Source organism: Carcharodon carcharias, chromosome 16 (genome assembly GCF_017639515.1).
Source record: "Carcharodon carcharias isolate sCarCar2 chromosome 16, sCarCar2.pri, whole genome shotgun sequence".
Classification (NCBI taxonomy): Eukaryota; Metazoa; Chordata; class Chondrichthyes; order Lamniformes; family Lamnidae; genus Carcharodon; species Carcharodon carcharias.
In genome coordinates, this window is record NC_054482.1 from 45,918,162 (window position 1) to 45,932,731 (window position 14,570).

Consider the following 14,570-nt stretch of genomic DNA (forward strand, 5'->3'; position numbering starts at 1 on the left):
ATGGAACAATCTTTCAGAGTCAAATTAATATGTGCACCTTTACGCTTGGTAGCTGATAGGAGATGGTTGGCATTCTCCAATTCTTTTTCCAGTCTGTTGATCTTTTCATTCAGTTCAGCAATTGCTCTGGTCTTGGAGGCATCTACCTCAATCAGTCGATCTTCAGTTATTTTATGGGCTGAAAAACAATAATTGCAATAAATGCTTAGTTTCATAAATAAATTACAAATAAAATTGCACATTACATGTAATGCAACACAACCCTTTGATGCAATCCTTTGAGGCAGTAATATTACCTTCATTTGCTTGCTTCAGTAGACTATGAAGCTCCTCAACTGCTCTGGTGAGTTCAGTTGCCTTTGTTTCAGAGTCATCTGCAGAACTCTGAAATTAATCAAAGGATTGTAATTACATATTACACAAATTCACTTGTTTCATTATTCTTAAAACTCAAATCCACCTGTATTTTAAGAATGATAAAATTGCATTCAAACAATACTTTGGAAAGACTCGTACCCAATGCATTACTTCAAATGGATAGGGGGAAATGACCAAAAAGAGCCATAAGCTGAGTTATCAATTTCAGTTACAAGTGTTATGAGAAGTACACAACAGTACCAACATGCTTCATTTAAAATCGAACAGCTAGAAGAGATAAATGTGTCCTTGCCCAGGAACAAAACAGCAATCTTTTTGTTTTTAAAAATGTCTTGCAAAAGATATAGCTGGGAGTGTGGTGGGTAGAGAGATCAAACTTTACATTGTTTTTATCAATTTTTCCTCAAAAGGTAATCTGGAGTCCATCAGAGATGGCTCAAGAACACCCGAGGGAACTTGGTCCAGAGTGCAATTAGCTGTTAGCGAAGCCAGGTACTCCAAGTTTCAAAGTCCAATTCCACTAACAACAATGAACATAGACTCGACCTCAGTTGGAAATGACTGCCTTCCTCCTTTTAAAAGTTATGATTGAGTGTATAGACTGATTTGTTTTTAAAAAAAATCCAGGACAAAAATAGCTCGGGGTAGCTACTTGAATCAGTGTGAAAAATGAATTAAGTCGTTGCCCTAGATTTTGCAGTTATAATGATGCCAAAATTGTCAGCATTTGCAAACATTACAACGGTGAAACTGGCAGCATCTTCTGGCATCTGGAAATCTAGAAGTTGCTGTCAGTGATACCATATTCCTCCACAGATGCACTGTTGAAATCCTTGCAAATTTAAATCTTAGACATCATGAATTGATGAGAACTTCTACTTTTCATATTGGTCTTACTGTAAAAAACATTGGAAAAGTTACAATTTATTATACAGGGGTAACTGATGTACTAAGCCATAATTACTGAACAACCTTAGACTGAAAGATTGAAATGTGTGAAATGTGAGCTGTAAAGTGTTTTCAGACAAATGGTGATCATGGAAAGCACTAGATAAATTTTCCCTCCCAGACAGGCGAAGGTTTTTTTTAAAAAAGCATCTGGAACACAATTTGCATTTACAAGGTGCCAAGTAAAATCTCTCAGGTTACTGCACATCACAGGCAGTATCCTAGTAATCAAGGACATTTACCTGCAATGCACAAGCAGACAGAGCACATCACATTTTCACAGAAAATTTCAAATTTCAGCATTGCAGAAAGTTTCAGTAATTAATCAACTCTAAATGTTACTTTTCCATGCGCAAGATATACTGGCTAATACATCAATTATAGAATGGAAAGCATCAATAGTTAAGCTGAATTATGGTCCAAGACAAATAATTTGATTGACAGTAGCAGGGTAAATACAGATGTGTAACTTTGTTCTGTCTTCAAGTTCTCACTGCTCACAATTTCTGCATAAATGTTAATACAATTTAGTGATACATTTGATGGTGTGTATGTCTAGCATCTTAGTATACTAAAGTCAAGAAGGTAATATGAAAATATAGAATTAAATAAACATCAACTGTGGAATCACATCAAACACTATTGAAATATGTAGAAGGCATCTGTAGGAAGTATTTAGGCACTAAAATCATTTATCAGGGATGATGCAATGACTCATCTTCAATTTACTTCCCTTGTTAAAATCAAGCCCATGAAGCATTTTCTGTTAGTCACTATACAAATGAGAGTTGTTGCATAATGCAAACAATTTTAACTATACATCAATTTCCAAAGCATTAAAATTTAGCAAAAAAAAAGTGCACAATGAGCTGTTATGAAAACAACATTTTTACCTTGTATAAGTTTGACAACTTCACATGGGCATTCAGTTCATTTCGAAACCTTTCCTCCATGGTTGCTGACTGTTCCTTAGACTAGCAAGAAAAGGTATGCTAATCAGAGTATACATACACCACAGAATGCAAATCTGACAATTTTTAAAAGGAGTTGAGAAACAACATGTGCATAAATAGTTAAGAATCAACTGCATAAAATGGCTCAACAAGAAGCACACTTTTCTATCAGCTCTATGGCCTCAAAATACGAGGTAGCGAACACAAATTCTGAATCACGCTGCTCAGTTCCACATGAACTATTGCATAAACTATAGGGGAAGTTGATGGCATAATGGTATGTCACAGGACTCAATCAAGATACCCAGGCTAATGTTTTGGGAACATTGGTTCAAATCCCACTGTGGCAGTTGGTTGAAATAAAATTCATTTACTAAAATGAAAATCTGGAATCAAAAGCTAGTGTCAGTAATGATAACCATGAAGCTATCATAGAATGCTGTAAAAACACATCTGGTTCACTAACATTCTTCGGGGAAGAAAATCTGCCATCCTACATATGACTCTAGATCCACAGCAAGGCAGTTGACTCTTACCTGCCCATCTGAAATGGCCTCGTAAGGCACTCAGTTCAAAGGCAATTAGGGACAGACAACAACCACTGCATTGCCAGTGATGCCCACATCCCAAAGAATAAAAGTAGATTACTTGCTATATTGAATATTTAAAAAAATTAAAAAACTGTTAATATTTTAAATTTGGGCAATACTGGTAGATTTATTTGCCTGGAAAACAGTTTGGTGCATTGAATGGCTCTTACTTCATTTCTTATAATTGAGAATACAAGTGTACTTGATGAGCAAGAACAGAAAATCGCAACTTGACTTGGGCAACATGCCCCATTTTGAAAAACCCTTATATGCCAATTCTAGAATGGGGAATAAACTAACCTCTTTCAATTTACTCATTAAATCCTCAAGCTGCTTCTCAAAATTGTCCTTAGCTGCTTTTAAAGTCTGAATCTGCTCGTCCATGCTGCACATCTGTAAAAGACAACCATTAGGATCAACATAGTGCTCTGGAACTCTCTGCATGAAAGGCTAGTAGAGGTAGAAATCTCAAATCATTTAAAACGGTGTCTGGACATGCACCTAAGGCCCTGTAGCTGCCAGGGCTATGGGCCAATTGCTGGGTGGCTCGTTTTCAGCTGGCACAAACAAGATGAATTCAATGGCCTTCTTCTGTGTTGGAACAATTCTATGATTTAGAGCCGTTCAGTATCATGGAATCAAATTAAAATGCTTTCAGTATAAAATGCTTTCAGTAAAAATTACTTAAGTAAAAATTACCTAGCAACAAGTAAAATACAAAAAAAATGAAATGAAAGTCCAGCTCAGTTGGAGGCACATTTGCCTGAAGTCAAAAGGTCACAAGTTCATGCCCCTTTCCAGCAGTTAAGCACAATCTGAGGCATGTATATTGTTGGAGTTCTTTATTGAAAAAAATCTTCAACCAAGTACCCCTCAGCCAATTCAGGCAGACAAGAACCCATGATACTTTTCCCAAAAGAGCAAGTTCTCAGCCTTGCCTACAAACATTCATCCCTCAATCAACACCATCAAAATAGATTAAATGGCCATTCATCTCACTTTAATTTGTGGGACCTTGATATACCCAAATTACTCCATTTGCTCCAAGTGATTTCTTTTTAAAAAAATGCACAAACACTTTAGAAGCCCAGCCCTGAGAACACAAGACAATATGAATAATGCCAGTGCAAGATATGGAGATAAATTACCTCATCTTTTTTGTTCTCCAGATTACACCGGAGTTCAAGAATTTCATTGCTCTTTTCACGACGGAGCTCCAGTAGTTCATCTGTCTTCGTTTTTAATTCAGCATTCAACCAACTGTTCTGGTTCATCAATAATTCCTTTTCTTGTTCAAGGCGTTTTTCACGATACTGCAAGGAAATTAGTTTAGCAACCACTTACTTGGGATATCTGAGAAATACATTGATAGAGTATGGAGATTTTTCCATCAAGCTATATGGAAAATATTTAGATATTTTGGATAATGTGATTAAGTGTATATCACCAGATTTGGTATCTTTGACATGTTTGCTATATACAACTACATACAAAGATAGGTGGATTTCAGACCAAACCTAACGTTTTGTATTAATAGGTTAAAAACACTTCCAGTAAAACTAGCATCTCTTAGAATAAATCCAAGATTATGAGGATTCGTTATGTATCAAATACTGAGTGACAGAAGTAATTTCACAGGAGATTTATTTATTTAAGAAAGGGACAATTTAAAAGCACACTACAGTGTGCTTGCACGCGAAGAGGGGAGAGAGCTCATCTTCAGTGAGACACAGCCAGAGTGAGTGGCAACTTGGTGCACAGTGGAAATTCAGTGCAGAGGGGAAGAGGTGCTCTTGGCAATTTTTTCTTTGCTATCCAACTTCTTAAATCTTCAGAGAGTGGTCTTGGCCTGCCGCAGCAGTAGAGGCAATAAGGGAAAGGAATGACTGGTAGGTAGTGGGCAAGGTCAGTTAAGCATTTACTACTTTTATCGCTTGTAGTTTAAGGTCTTTTGTGGTTTATAGTTTGTATATTCTGTAGTAACAAGGATCAGGAAAGAAGAGACCTAGAGTAATTGATTTAAAAGATTTAATTTAAAGGGATAAGTCATGGCAGGAGAGCTCAAATCCATAGTACGCTCCTCGTGCTCCACGTGGGAAGCCGGGAACATTTCCAGTGCCCGGAACCAGCATGTGTGCAGGAAGTGTGTCCAGCTGCAGCTCCTGGAAGCTCAGGTTTCAGAGTTGGAACGGCGGCTGGGGACACTGTGGAGCATCCGAGACTCAGAGCATCGTGGGTAGTATGTTTAGAGAGGTGGCCACACCACAGCTGAAGGGACAGGAAGGAAGGGAATGGGTGACCACCAGGCAGTCCAATAGAAACAGGTAGGTAGTTCAGGAGTCCCCTGGGGTCCCGCTTGCAAATCAGCATTCCATTTTGGAAGCTGATGAGGGCGCTGGTTCCTCCAAGGAGTACAGACAGAGCCAAGCTTCTGGCACCACAAGCAGCCTGTCTGTACAGGAGGGGAGGAAGAGCAATAGTATTGGGGATTCTGTAGTCAGGGGAACAGATAGGCACTACTGTGGTCGTCAACGTGACTCCAGGATGGTGTGTTGCCTCCCCGGTGCCAGAGTCCGGGACGTCACTGAACAGCTGCAGGGCATCCTGAAGGGGGAGGGTGGTGATAAGGCAGAGGTCATGGTACATCTTGGTACCAATGACATAGGTAAAAAGAGGGATGAGGTCTTGCATCAAGAATTCAGGGAGTTAGGCAGTAGACTAAAAAGCAAGACCTCTCAGGTTGTAATCTCTGGATCATTCCCAGTGCCACGTGCTAGCGAGCTCAGAAATAGGAGAATAGCGCAGATGAATATGTGGCTTAAGAGTTGGTGCAGGAGGGAGGGTTTTAGATTCTTGGATCACCGGGATAGTTTCCGGGGAAGGTGGGACCTGGACAAGCAGGACAGTCTACATCTGAACCAGAGCGGGACTAACATCCTTGCCGGCGGGTTTGCTAGTACTGTTGGGATGAATTTAAACTAATTCGGCGGGGGTGGGGACACAGAATGTTAGCAGAATAGGGACATATCATAATACAGTAAAACAATCAAATCAGAAGGAGTACAACTGCATTAAGTTTCAAGGGAGTAAGGCAAGGCTGGATGGCCTCTACTTTAATGCCAGGAGTATTACAGATAAAACGGATGAGTTAAAGGTGATGATTGACAAGTGGAAATGTGATATAGTAGCCATCACTGAGATATGTTTGAGGGAGAGGCAGGATTGGCAACTCCACATTCCGGGAAATAGAATCTTCCGAGGCAGGGGAGGAGGTAAAAGAGGAGGAGGCATTGCATTATTAGTTAAGGAGTCAGTTACTGCAGTAAGGAGATGATATCTTGGAGCGGGCATCGAATGAAGCTTTGTGGGTAGAGCCTAGGAATGAAAAAAGGGGCAGCCACGTTGTTAGGTGTTTATTATAGACCCTCAGGTAGTCAGCAGGAAATTGAGGAGCAAATATGTGCACAATTAGCGGAGGTGTGTAAAAACAATAACAATAAGGTTATTATATTAGGTGATTTCAACTTTCCCAACATTAATTGGGATAGACAGTGTTCAGGGCTTGGATGGAGTGGATTTCTTGAAATGTGTACAGGAGAACTTTTTAGGTCAATAGAGGGTCTAACAAGGGATGGCGCAATGCTGGACCAAATTCTGGGGAATGAAGCCAGACAGGTGGCTGAGGTGGTGGTGGGGAAGCAGTTTAGTGATAGTGACCACAACATCGTACAGTTTAAGTTTGTTATGGCCAAAGAAATAGGCAAGTTGCAAAAAAAAAAAAAATATTTTTTTGGATTGGGGGGGGGGGGGGGGGGGGGAGGAGAGCGGATTTTAGTAAAATAAGGCAGGATCTGGCCAAGATAGACTGGGAACAGCTACTAGTGGGGAAATCTACAGAGGAGCAGTGGGATGCATTCAAAAAGGAAATGGGGAGGGTACAGGCTCAACATGTTCCCTCAAGGGTGATAGGAAGGAGTAACAAACCCAGAGAACCATGGATGACACCAGAGATATTCAGGATACAATGAGAAGGAAAAGAGGCAACAGGTGCAAGGGAAGCAAATCAGCAGAGGCATTAGTGGAGTACAGAGAGTGCAGGGCGGAGCTTAAGAAAGCAATTAGTAGAGCTAAGATGGGATATGAGAAAGCTCTGGTTGGTAAAAGTAGGGAAAATCCCAAGATATTCTATAAGTATATCAATGGGAAGAGAATAACCAGGGAAAGAGTAGGGCCCATTAGGGACCAAGGGGGCAATCTATGGGTGGGGCCAGATGACATCGCTAGAGTGTTGAATGAATACTTCACATCCATCTTCACCCAAAATGATGAAAGTATTGAACTCGGGAAGAGAGACTGTGAGGTTCTTGAGAAAATTGATACAGGGAGTGACAAGGTATTGGAGGTGTTGGCAAGCTTAAAAGTGAACAAATCACCAGGTCCGGGTGAATTGTGTCCCAGACTGCTGAGGGAGGCAAGGGAGGAGATTGCAGGAGCTCTGACCCAAATTTTTAATTCCTCTCTGGCCATGGGGGAGGTGCCAGAGGGCTGGAGAACAGCCAATGTGGTTCCGCTATTTAAGAAGGGTTGTAGAAATAAGCCAGGGAACTACAGGCCAGTGAGTCTCACGTCAGTGGTTGAGAAACTACTGCAGAAAATTCTGAAGGAGAGAATCCACCTCCACTTGGAGAGGCATGGTTTGATCAGGGATAGTCAGCAGGGCTTTGTCAGAGGGAGGTCATGCCTAACAAACTTGACTGAATTTTTTTGAGGTGGTGACCAGGTGTGTAGATGAGGGTAGTACAGTTCATGTAGTTTATATGGATTTCAGCAAAGCCTTTGACAAGGTCCCACATGGGAGACTTATAAAGAAGGCAAATGCACATGGGATACAGGGTAATTTGATAAGGTGGGTTCAAAATTGGCTTAGTTGTAGGAGACAGAGGGTGATGACAGAAGGATGCTTTAGAGCCTGGAAGCCAGGGTCCAGTGGCGTACCACAAGGATCTGTGCTCGGCCCCCTATTATTCCTCATTTATATAAACGACATAGATGACTACATGGGTGGTAGGATTAGTAGGTTTGCGGATGACACAAAAATTGGCCAGGTGGTTAACAGTGCAGTTGAGTGTCTTGGGCTTCAGGAAGACATAGACAGGATAGTCAAATGGGCAAATAAGTGGCAGATGGAATTTAACCCTGAAAAGCGTGAGGTGATACACTTTGGAAGGAGTAATTTGACAAGGAAGTATTCAATGAAAGGCATGACACTAGGAAGTTCTGAAGAACAAAGGGACCTTGGCGTGTGTGTCCATAGATCTCTGAAGGCGGAGGGGCAGGTAAGTGGGGTGGTGAAAAAGGCATATGGGACACTTGCCTTTATCAATCGAGACATAAATTACAAAAGTAGGGAGGTCATGTTGGAGTTGTATAGAATCTTGGTGAGGCCACAGTTGGAGTACTGTGTGCAGTTCTGTCGCCACATTATAGGAAGGATGTGATTGCACTGGAGGGGGTTCAGAGGAGATTCACCAGGATGTTGCCTGAGATGAAACGTTTAAGTTACGAAGAGAGGTTGGATAGACTTGGGTTGCTTTCATTGGAGCAGAGAAGACTGAGGGGTAACCTGATCGAGGTGTACAAGATTGAGGGGCATGGACAGGGTGGATAGGGAGCAGCTGTTCCCCTTAGCTGAAGGGTCAGTCACAAGGGGACATAAGTTCCAGGTGAGGGGGCAGGGTGGTGACACTCTGGAATGCACTCCCTGGGAGGGTGTTGAGGCAGGTTGCCTCACATCCTTTAAAAAGTACCTGGATGAGCACTTGGCACGTCATAACATTCAAGGCTATGGGCGAAATGCTGGTAAATGGGATTAGGTAGGTAAGTCAGGTGTTTCTCACATATCAGTGCAGATTCAAAAGGCCTCTTCTGCACTGTGAGATTCTGAGAGATTTTGTGATTTGACTACTTACAGTCAAAACATTTGCTTAATTGTTGCAAGTACAAGTACTGTCCTACATTTGCTCGTGATCTCCTGATTGTTGGTTATGACTGATTACTTTTTGGTAAAGATTGCACAATACTAACATGAAGCTCGGAACTGTCAAAGCAGTGTTCTATTTTAATTCCAATACACACTTCCGGAACTTTTTTTAAAAATAGAATGTAGCAGTACCTAATGGTCCTGTGCCTACTAAAATAAAGTCTATGAATGAAACTGCTGTGAAGTGTTAATGAAGAAGTTTCGTTCCTCCCACCTCATTACAAAACTAATCCAATCAACAACATTAAGCCAATTTTTAAGAACCATTAGTAATTGTAGCAGCACTCCCAATAAAGCAGCAAAAGCTATTTCTACTAACCAATCTTGAATATGATTGTACGATCATTATGTTCAAGATGAATAAGACATAAGAAAAATTCTGCCCAACCTTCAAAATGAGTGAGCAAGTTCTAAATCTCAATTTTTATATGGAATTCTGGAAATTACAAACATTGTTTGTAAACCCTCGTGCTAACAATCAAGCAGCAACATTAAGCACAATTACTTTTAGAAAAGCATCTAAATGCACACAAACTTGCCACCTGCCCAAAGGAAATCCTTCCTCACCCAATCCTTACCAACATATACTCTGGCCTAACCAAATAGAAAAATCTTCATAAAGACAAAATTTTCCACTGCCTTCTCTACCAATTTATGATGCTGCCCCATCAAGGTGCCAATCCAACTACAGCATGAGTTAAAGACAATTTTCCAAATTCTTTAATGGGCAAAAAAATTGTAGAATACACTTCAGATGCTTCTGGCTTTCAAGAGGGAGAACTCTGTCACCAAATTTTAGCTCAATCAATTTGAAACCTAGTCCCTACAGCAACCTGTGACTGGAATTTCCTCTAAGTCCTCTAAATAAATGAGTGTACAAATATCCTCCCAAAAGACCATTTCAGAATTAAAGTCAGTGTTGCAACCATTACTGCTTCAACTGTTAGGTTTCCAGTATCCTTAAGACCCAACCAGTTCTAATACCCTTCCCTCCAATACGGCACAAAAAAGCACACTCAAACTTTAGCCAAATGCAGATCAGACACGTTCCTCCAAGGGCTAAAGTACACTCCTCAAATCAGGTGCCAAATTTACTTCAGTTCTTAAGAAGAGTCATAAGGACTCGAAACATTAACTCTTTCTCTCCATAGATGCTGTCAGACCTGCTGAGTTTTTCTAGCAATTTTTGTTTTTGTGCCAAATTTACTTTGCTCAACAGAACCAATACCACTATTGTCAGATGAAGCATTAGCTCCAGAGTCCTGCAATATTTTGCAGTGCTCAGCCTGGGATAATCCACTAGAACTTGATTTCCACTTCCCAACAGGCTTTGGGAAATGTATTTCCACTCTATACCATCTTCAAATGACAGAACGTAAAAGCTCAACGTTGCTTCAGAAAATGCTGAAAGATGGCCATACCAGTTGACTGTTCAGCCAGAGGAGTACCTATTTTAATTTGCAGGAAAATACCAGGCAAGACTGCAGCTAATTCTTGCACACCCGTGATACAAATTAGCCCCTCAGCACAGCAACCCACCTACTGGCCATGAAGGGCCAAACAATGTCTGCCTACATTACACTCCCCGCCCCCCCCAACCAAAATGTAGGACCATACTGCCTTGGCCTTAAAAAAAATAGTAGTGGACCATACAGCCCCCTCAAGCCTGCTTCACCATTCAATACAATCATGGCTGATCTTCTGCCTCAACTTCATTGTTCCGCCCGCTCCTCATGCGCCTCTATTCCGAGTGAACAAAAAACTCAATCTTAAATATGGACAACGATGGAGCAAAGACAATCCTCTGCGGTAGATAATTCCAAAGATTCACAACCCTTTGAAGAAATTTCTCATCTCAGTCCTAAATGATCAGTCCCTTATTCTGAGACTCTGTCCACAATGTTCTAGATTCCCCAGCTAGGGGAAAACAACCTGTGTACCCTATTAAGCCCCTTCATGTTATGTTTCAATGAGATCATCTCTCATCCTATTAAACTTCATTTATAGACTCAGCTCCTCATCACAGAATACAGTCTAGTGAACTTCCACTATACTACCTCCAAGTGCATCCTTCCTTAAATATGGAGACCAAAACTCCACTCAGTACTCCAGTTGTGGTCTCACCACATACTTGTTTAATTGTAGCATGACTTCCTTATTTTTGTATTCCAGTTCCCTTGCAATAAAGGCAAAACTGCCATTTGCCTTGCTAATTGCTTGCTCTTAGTTGCAAACTAACTTGATGATGCTTGTATGAGTAATAAATCCCTCTGAACACAAGTTTCATACCTTTTAGAAAGATGTCTTTCTATTATGAACAAAGTGAACAATCTTACACCTCCTCACATTATACACCATCTGTCATTTAATTTTCCGCTCACTTAGCCTGTCTATAACCTCTTTGCCACCTCTATGGCCTTCTCACAGTTTACATTCCTATTTAGCTATGTATCATTGACAAAATGATACATTATTCTTCATCTTTTGTAAATAGCAGAAGCTGGAGCACCAATCCTTGCAGTATTCCACAAAGATACATCCTTCTAACATGAAAATGCCTCATTTTCCCACTCTGATTCATGCCCATTAACCAATCCTCCATCCATGCTAATATATTCCATGAGTCCTTACCTTGCCTATTAAGCTGTTTGTATGGCAGCTCATCAAATGCCTTTTGAAACTCTAAGCATACTCTTCATCTATCCTACAGCTGCATCCTCAAAAACCTAATATTTGTCAAAGCCTAATATTTGTCATAAAGCCATGTTGACTTTGGCTGATCATACGACGTTTTTTTAAGTGCATTAAGACTTCCTTCGATTCCAGCATTTTCCTCAATGGCCCATGTCAGGCGAATTGTCCTGTAGTTCAGTTTTTTTCTCTTTTCCCTCCTTTCTTGAAGAGCAATGTTAATGCTGCTAACTTCTAATCTGCTGGAATGGTTCTAGGATCTAGGGAATTTTGCAAAATCATAACCAATGCACCCGCATTCTCTGCAGCTACCTCTTTTAGAACTCTAGGATTTAAACCATCAGGTCCAGGGATTTGCCAGATTTTAAAGTCTAAGTTTCTCCAATAATACTAATTGTCTCAAATTTCTCATTCTTATTACCCACTTGGTTACCCTCAATTTCTGGTATGCAATTTGTGCCTTCTACTGTGAAGACAATATTTATTCAACATCTCTGCCATTTCCTTATTCCATATGTTAATTTCTCCTGTTTTTGCATCTAAGGGACAAACATCTGGTTTAGCTACTCGTTTTTATATACTTGTGAAAAGTTTACAATCTATTTTTATATTCGTTAATCGCTTACTCAACTAACAAATGTGCAGCACCGACAGCCCAACCTAGAACACAATTCTGACTGCAGATCCGATGCAGTTAGGGTGCACAGTGATTTCATAAACCATGCAAGACAATGACAAATAAAAAGGAGAGATTTTATAATCAATGACTTCAAAGTTAAAAGGTAGATATCATTTCTAAAAATATGTAAACTAATTTAAAAATTAAGACTGAACGAAGCTCTAGCGAGATTCAGCAACTGCAGGAATGCACTCACCTTAATAGAGACTTCTGATACCTGAAGTTCATCAAGTTTTAACTGAAGGTCTATTTTGGTTGAATTTGCTTCCACAAGTTTATCATTCAGTCGTTTCAAATCCTCTGTAGAGACAAATATTTAAATCCACAGGTCACAAGATTTCTCTGCCCTCTCCACAAAGTCTTAGTTATGCAAAAGCATGCACATCTCCAACTGGGTCCCATCTCCAATAATATCAGCTGGAATGACATGATTGAACTTGTTCCTCAGTCACTAACTAGGAAACAAGAACAGAACCACAGACAGACAGGAACATTCAAATGGAATCAGATCCACTTCTCCAGATTCAAACCTGCATCAGCGTAATATTGTGATTTTTTTTTTCAAAATATTTTAAACTAGTAATTTTAAAATGCTGAATTATTTTAACAATTGGATCAGCAATTATTTCAATTAAAAATGGCTGTGGATACTGGGAAGGACATAATGGATTACAACATTATTATTTCACCTCTCAGATCAGAGTTTGGGCCCAGAGTAAGGTCACTCCTAACAAAAAAAAACTGACCACAATTCAAAATTAAAATTGGCAACCTCACTATATCACTCAAGAGTAGTTGAGTCAATAAAGCATAAGCTTTTATACTGGTGTAGTTAGAATGCTCTAATAACTTGGATACAGTTTAGCTGACCCAAGGGTGTTCAATGCTGACAGTATCAACATGGATAGATGCATTAATTTCATAAAGGAGGAATCATACTAGGTAATCCATGACCTTCTATCCAATGAAATGGGCAAGTGTCACATCCCAACAGTAACATATCTAACTTTGATATCAAAATAAGGGGGGATATTAAATCCAGTAAGTGTTTAAATTACTTAAAGCCAAGTTGTCTGACCATTGGTATCAAGTTACCTTGCTCTGTGGTGCAATTTATATTTCTTGCAGCCTAAAATCAGGTGAGTTTGATTTCTTACTTTGATTACACAATTTACTCAAGTTTTATATTGTTTTAGTCAGTGGCCCAATTTCATTTCACACAAGCAGACTCTCCCATGCACACTGGGAAAGACAGTCTCAGGAAGAGTTGTATTGAAGAAGCTGTTATAGATACAACTTCAATTTTCCGACTCAAAGTGAAGAGGATTCTAGCTTTCAAGAGGAAATAGGTACGTAAGTTTCAGGTAGGAAATATCTTTAAAATTAGTGATTAATCATTAAAACAAAGCTCGTAAAAGCAGTTATACTTTACATATATATCTGATTGATATAAATTTGAGGCTTTAACGTATATTGCAGATCTTTCCAAAATCTTTTCCAAAAATATTTGTTTTCTGTCAAAAGGGTAAACCAAGCTTGCATACCATTTAGATGTTCCACTTCCTGTGACCGACGCTCAAGCGTTCTCACCAGTTCTCGTTTTTCATTATCCAACTCATCTTTTGTGCGTGAAAGTTGGTTCTGTTTTAAAATTTATAACAAAAATTAACATTCCTTTTTTCCCCCCTCTTATTTCTAAATCAAACAACTTGGGGGTTACAACTGACCAAAAGTTGAACTGGAACATTAGTATAAATTCTGTGGCTACAAAAACAAGGAATTCTGTGGCAACTAGCTCACTTCTTGACTCACTTAAATCTGTCCACCAGCTACAAGGCACAAGTCAGAAGTGTGATGGAATACTTTCCATTTAGCTGGATGAGTGCAACTCCAACAACACAAACAGCTTAACACCATCCAGGTCAAATCAGCCTGCTTAATCAACACAGAGGCAGCAGTGTGTACCATCTACAAGATGCACTGCAGAAATTCACCAAGGCTCCTCCATCAATACCTTCCAAACCCATAACCTCTACCACCCAGATAGACAAGGGCAGCAACATGTATGGGAACACCACCTGCAGGTTCCCCTCCAAACCACACACCATCCTGACTTGGAAATATATTGCCACTGGGTCAAAATCCTGGAGCTCCCTCCGTAATAGCACTGTGGGTGTACCTACACCACATTGACTTGCAGCTGTTCACTTGCAGCGCATCACCCCCTTCCCAAGGACAACTAGAGTAGGTAACAAATGCCACTGAAGCCCCCATCCCATAAAAAGAAAAAA

The 14,570-nt window shown here is 40.1% G+C and overlaps 1 protein-coding gene across 5 annotated transcripts in view; it reads right to left on the bottom strand.

Moving 5' to 3' along the window:
- tprb (translocated promoter region b, nuclear basket protein) overlaps positions 1-14,570 on the bottom strand; it is a 114,138-nt gene that overhangs the window by 93,775 nt on the left and 5,793 nt on the right. For all 5 annotated transcript variants that reach the window (XM_041207888.1, XM_041207891.1, XM_041207890.1 and 2 more), the window contains exons 4-10: positions 13,824-13,920; positions 12,476-12,579; positions 4,018-4,182; positions 3,170-3,262; positions 2,220-2,300; positions 297-384; positions 38-178 (exon numbers count right to left, since the gene is read on the bottom strand). In XM_041207888.1, coding sequence (XP_041063822.1) covers positions 38-178; positions 297-384; positions 2,220-2,300; positions 3,170-3,262; positions 4,018-4,182; positions 12,476-12,579; positions 13,824-13,920 — 769 coding nt within the window. The remainder of the gene's footprint in view (positions 1-37; positions 179-296; positions 385-2,219; positions 2,301-3,169; positions 3,263-4,017; positions 4,183-12,475; positions 12,580-13,823; positions 13,921-14,570) is intronic.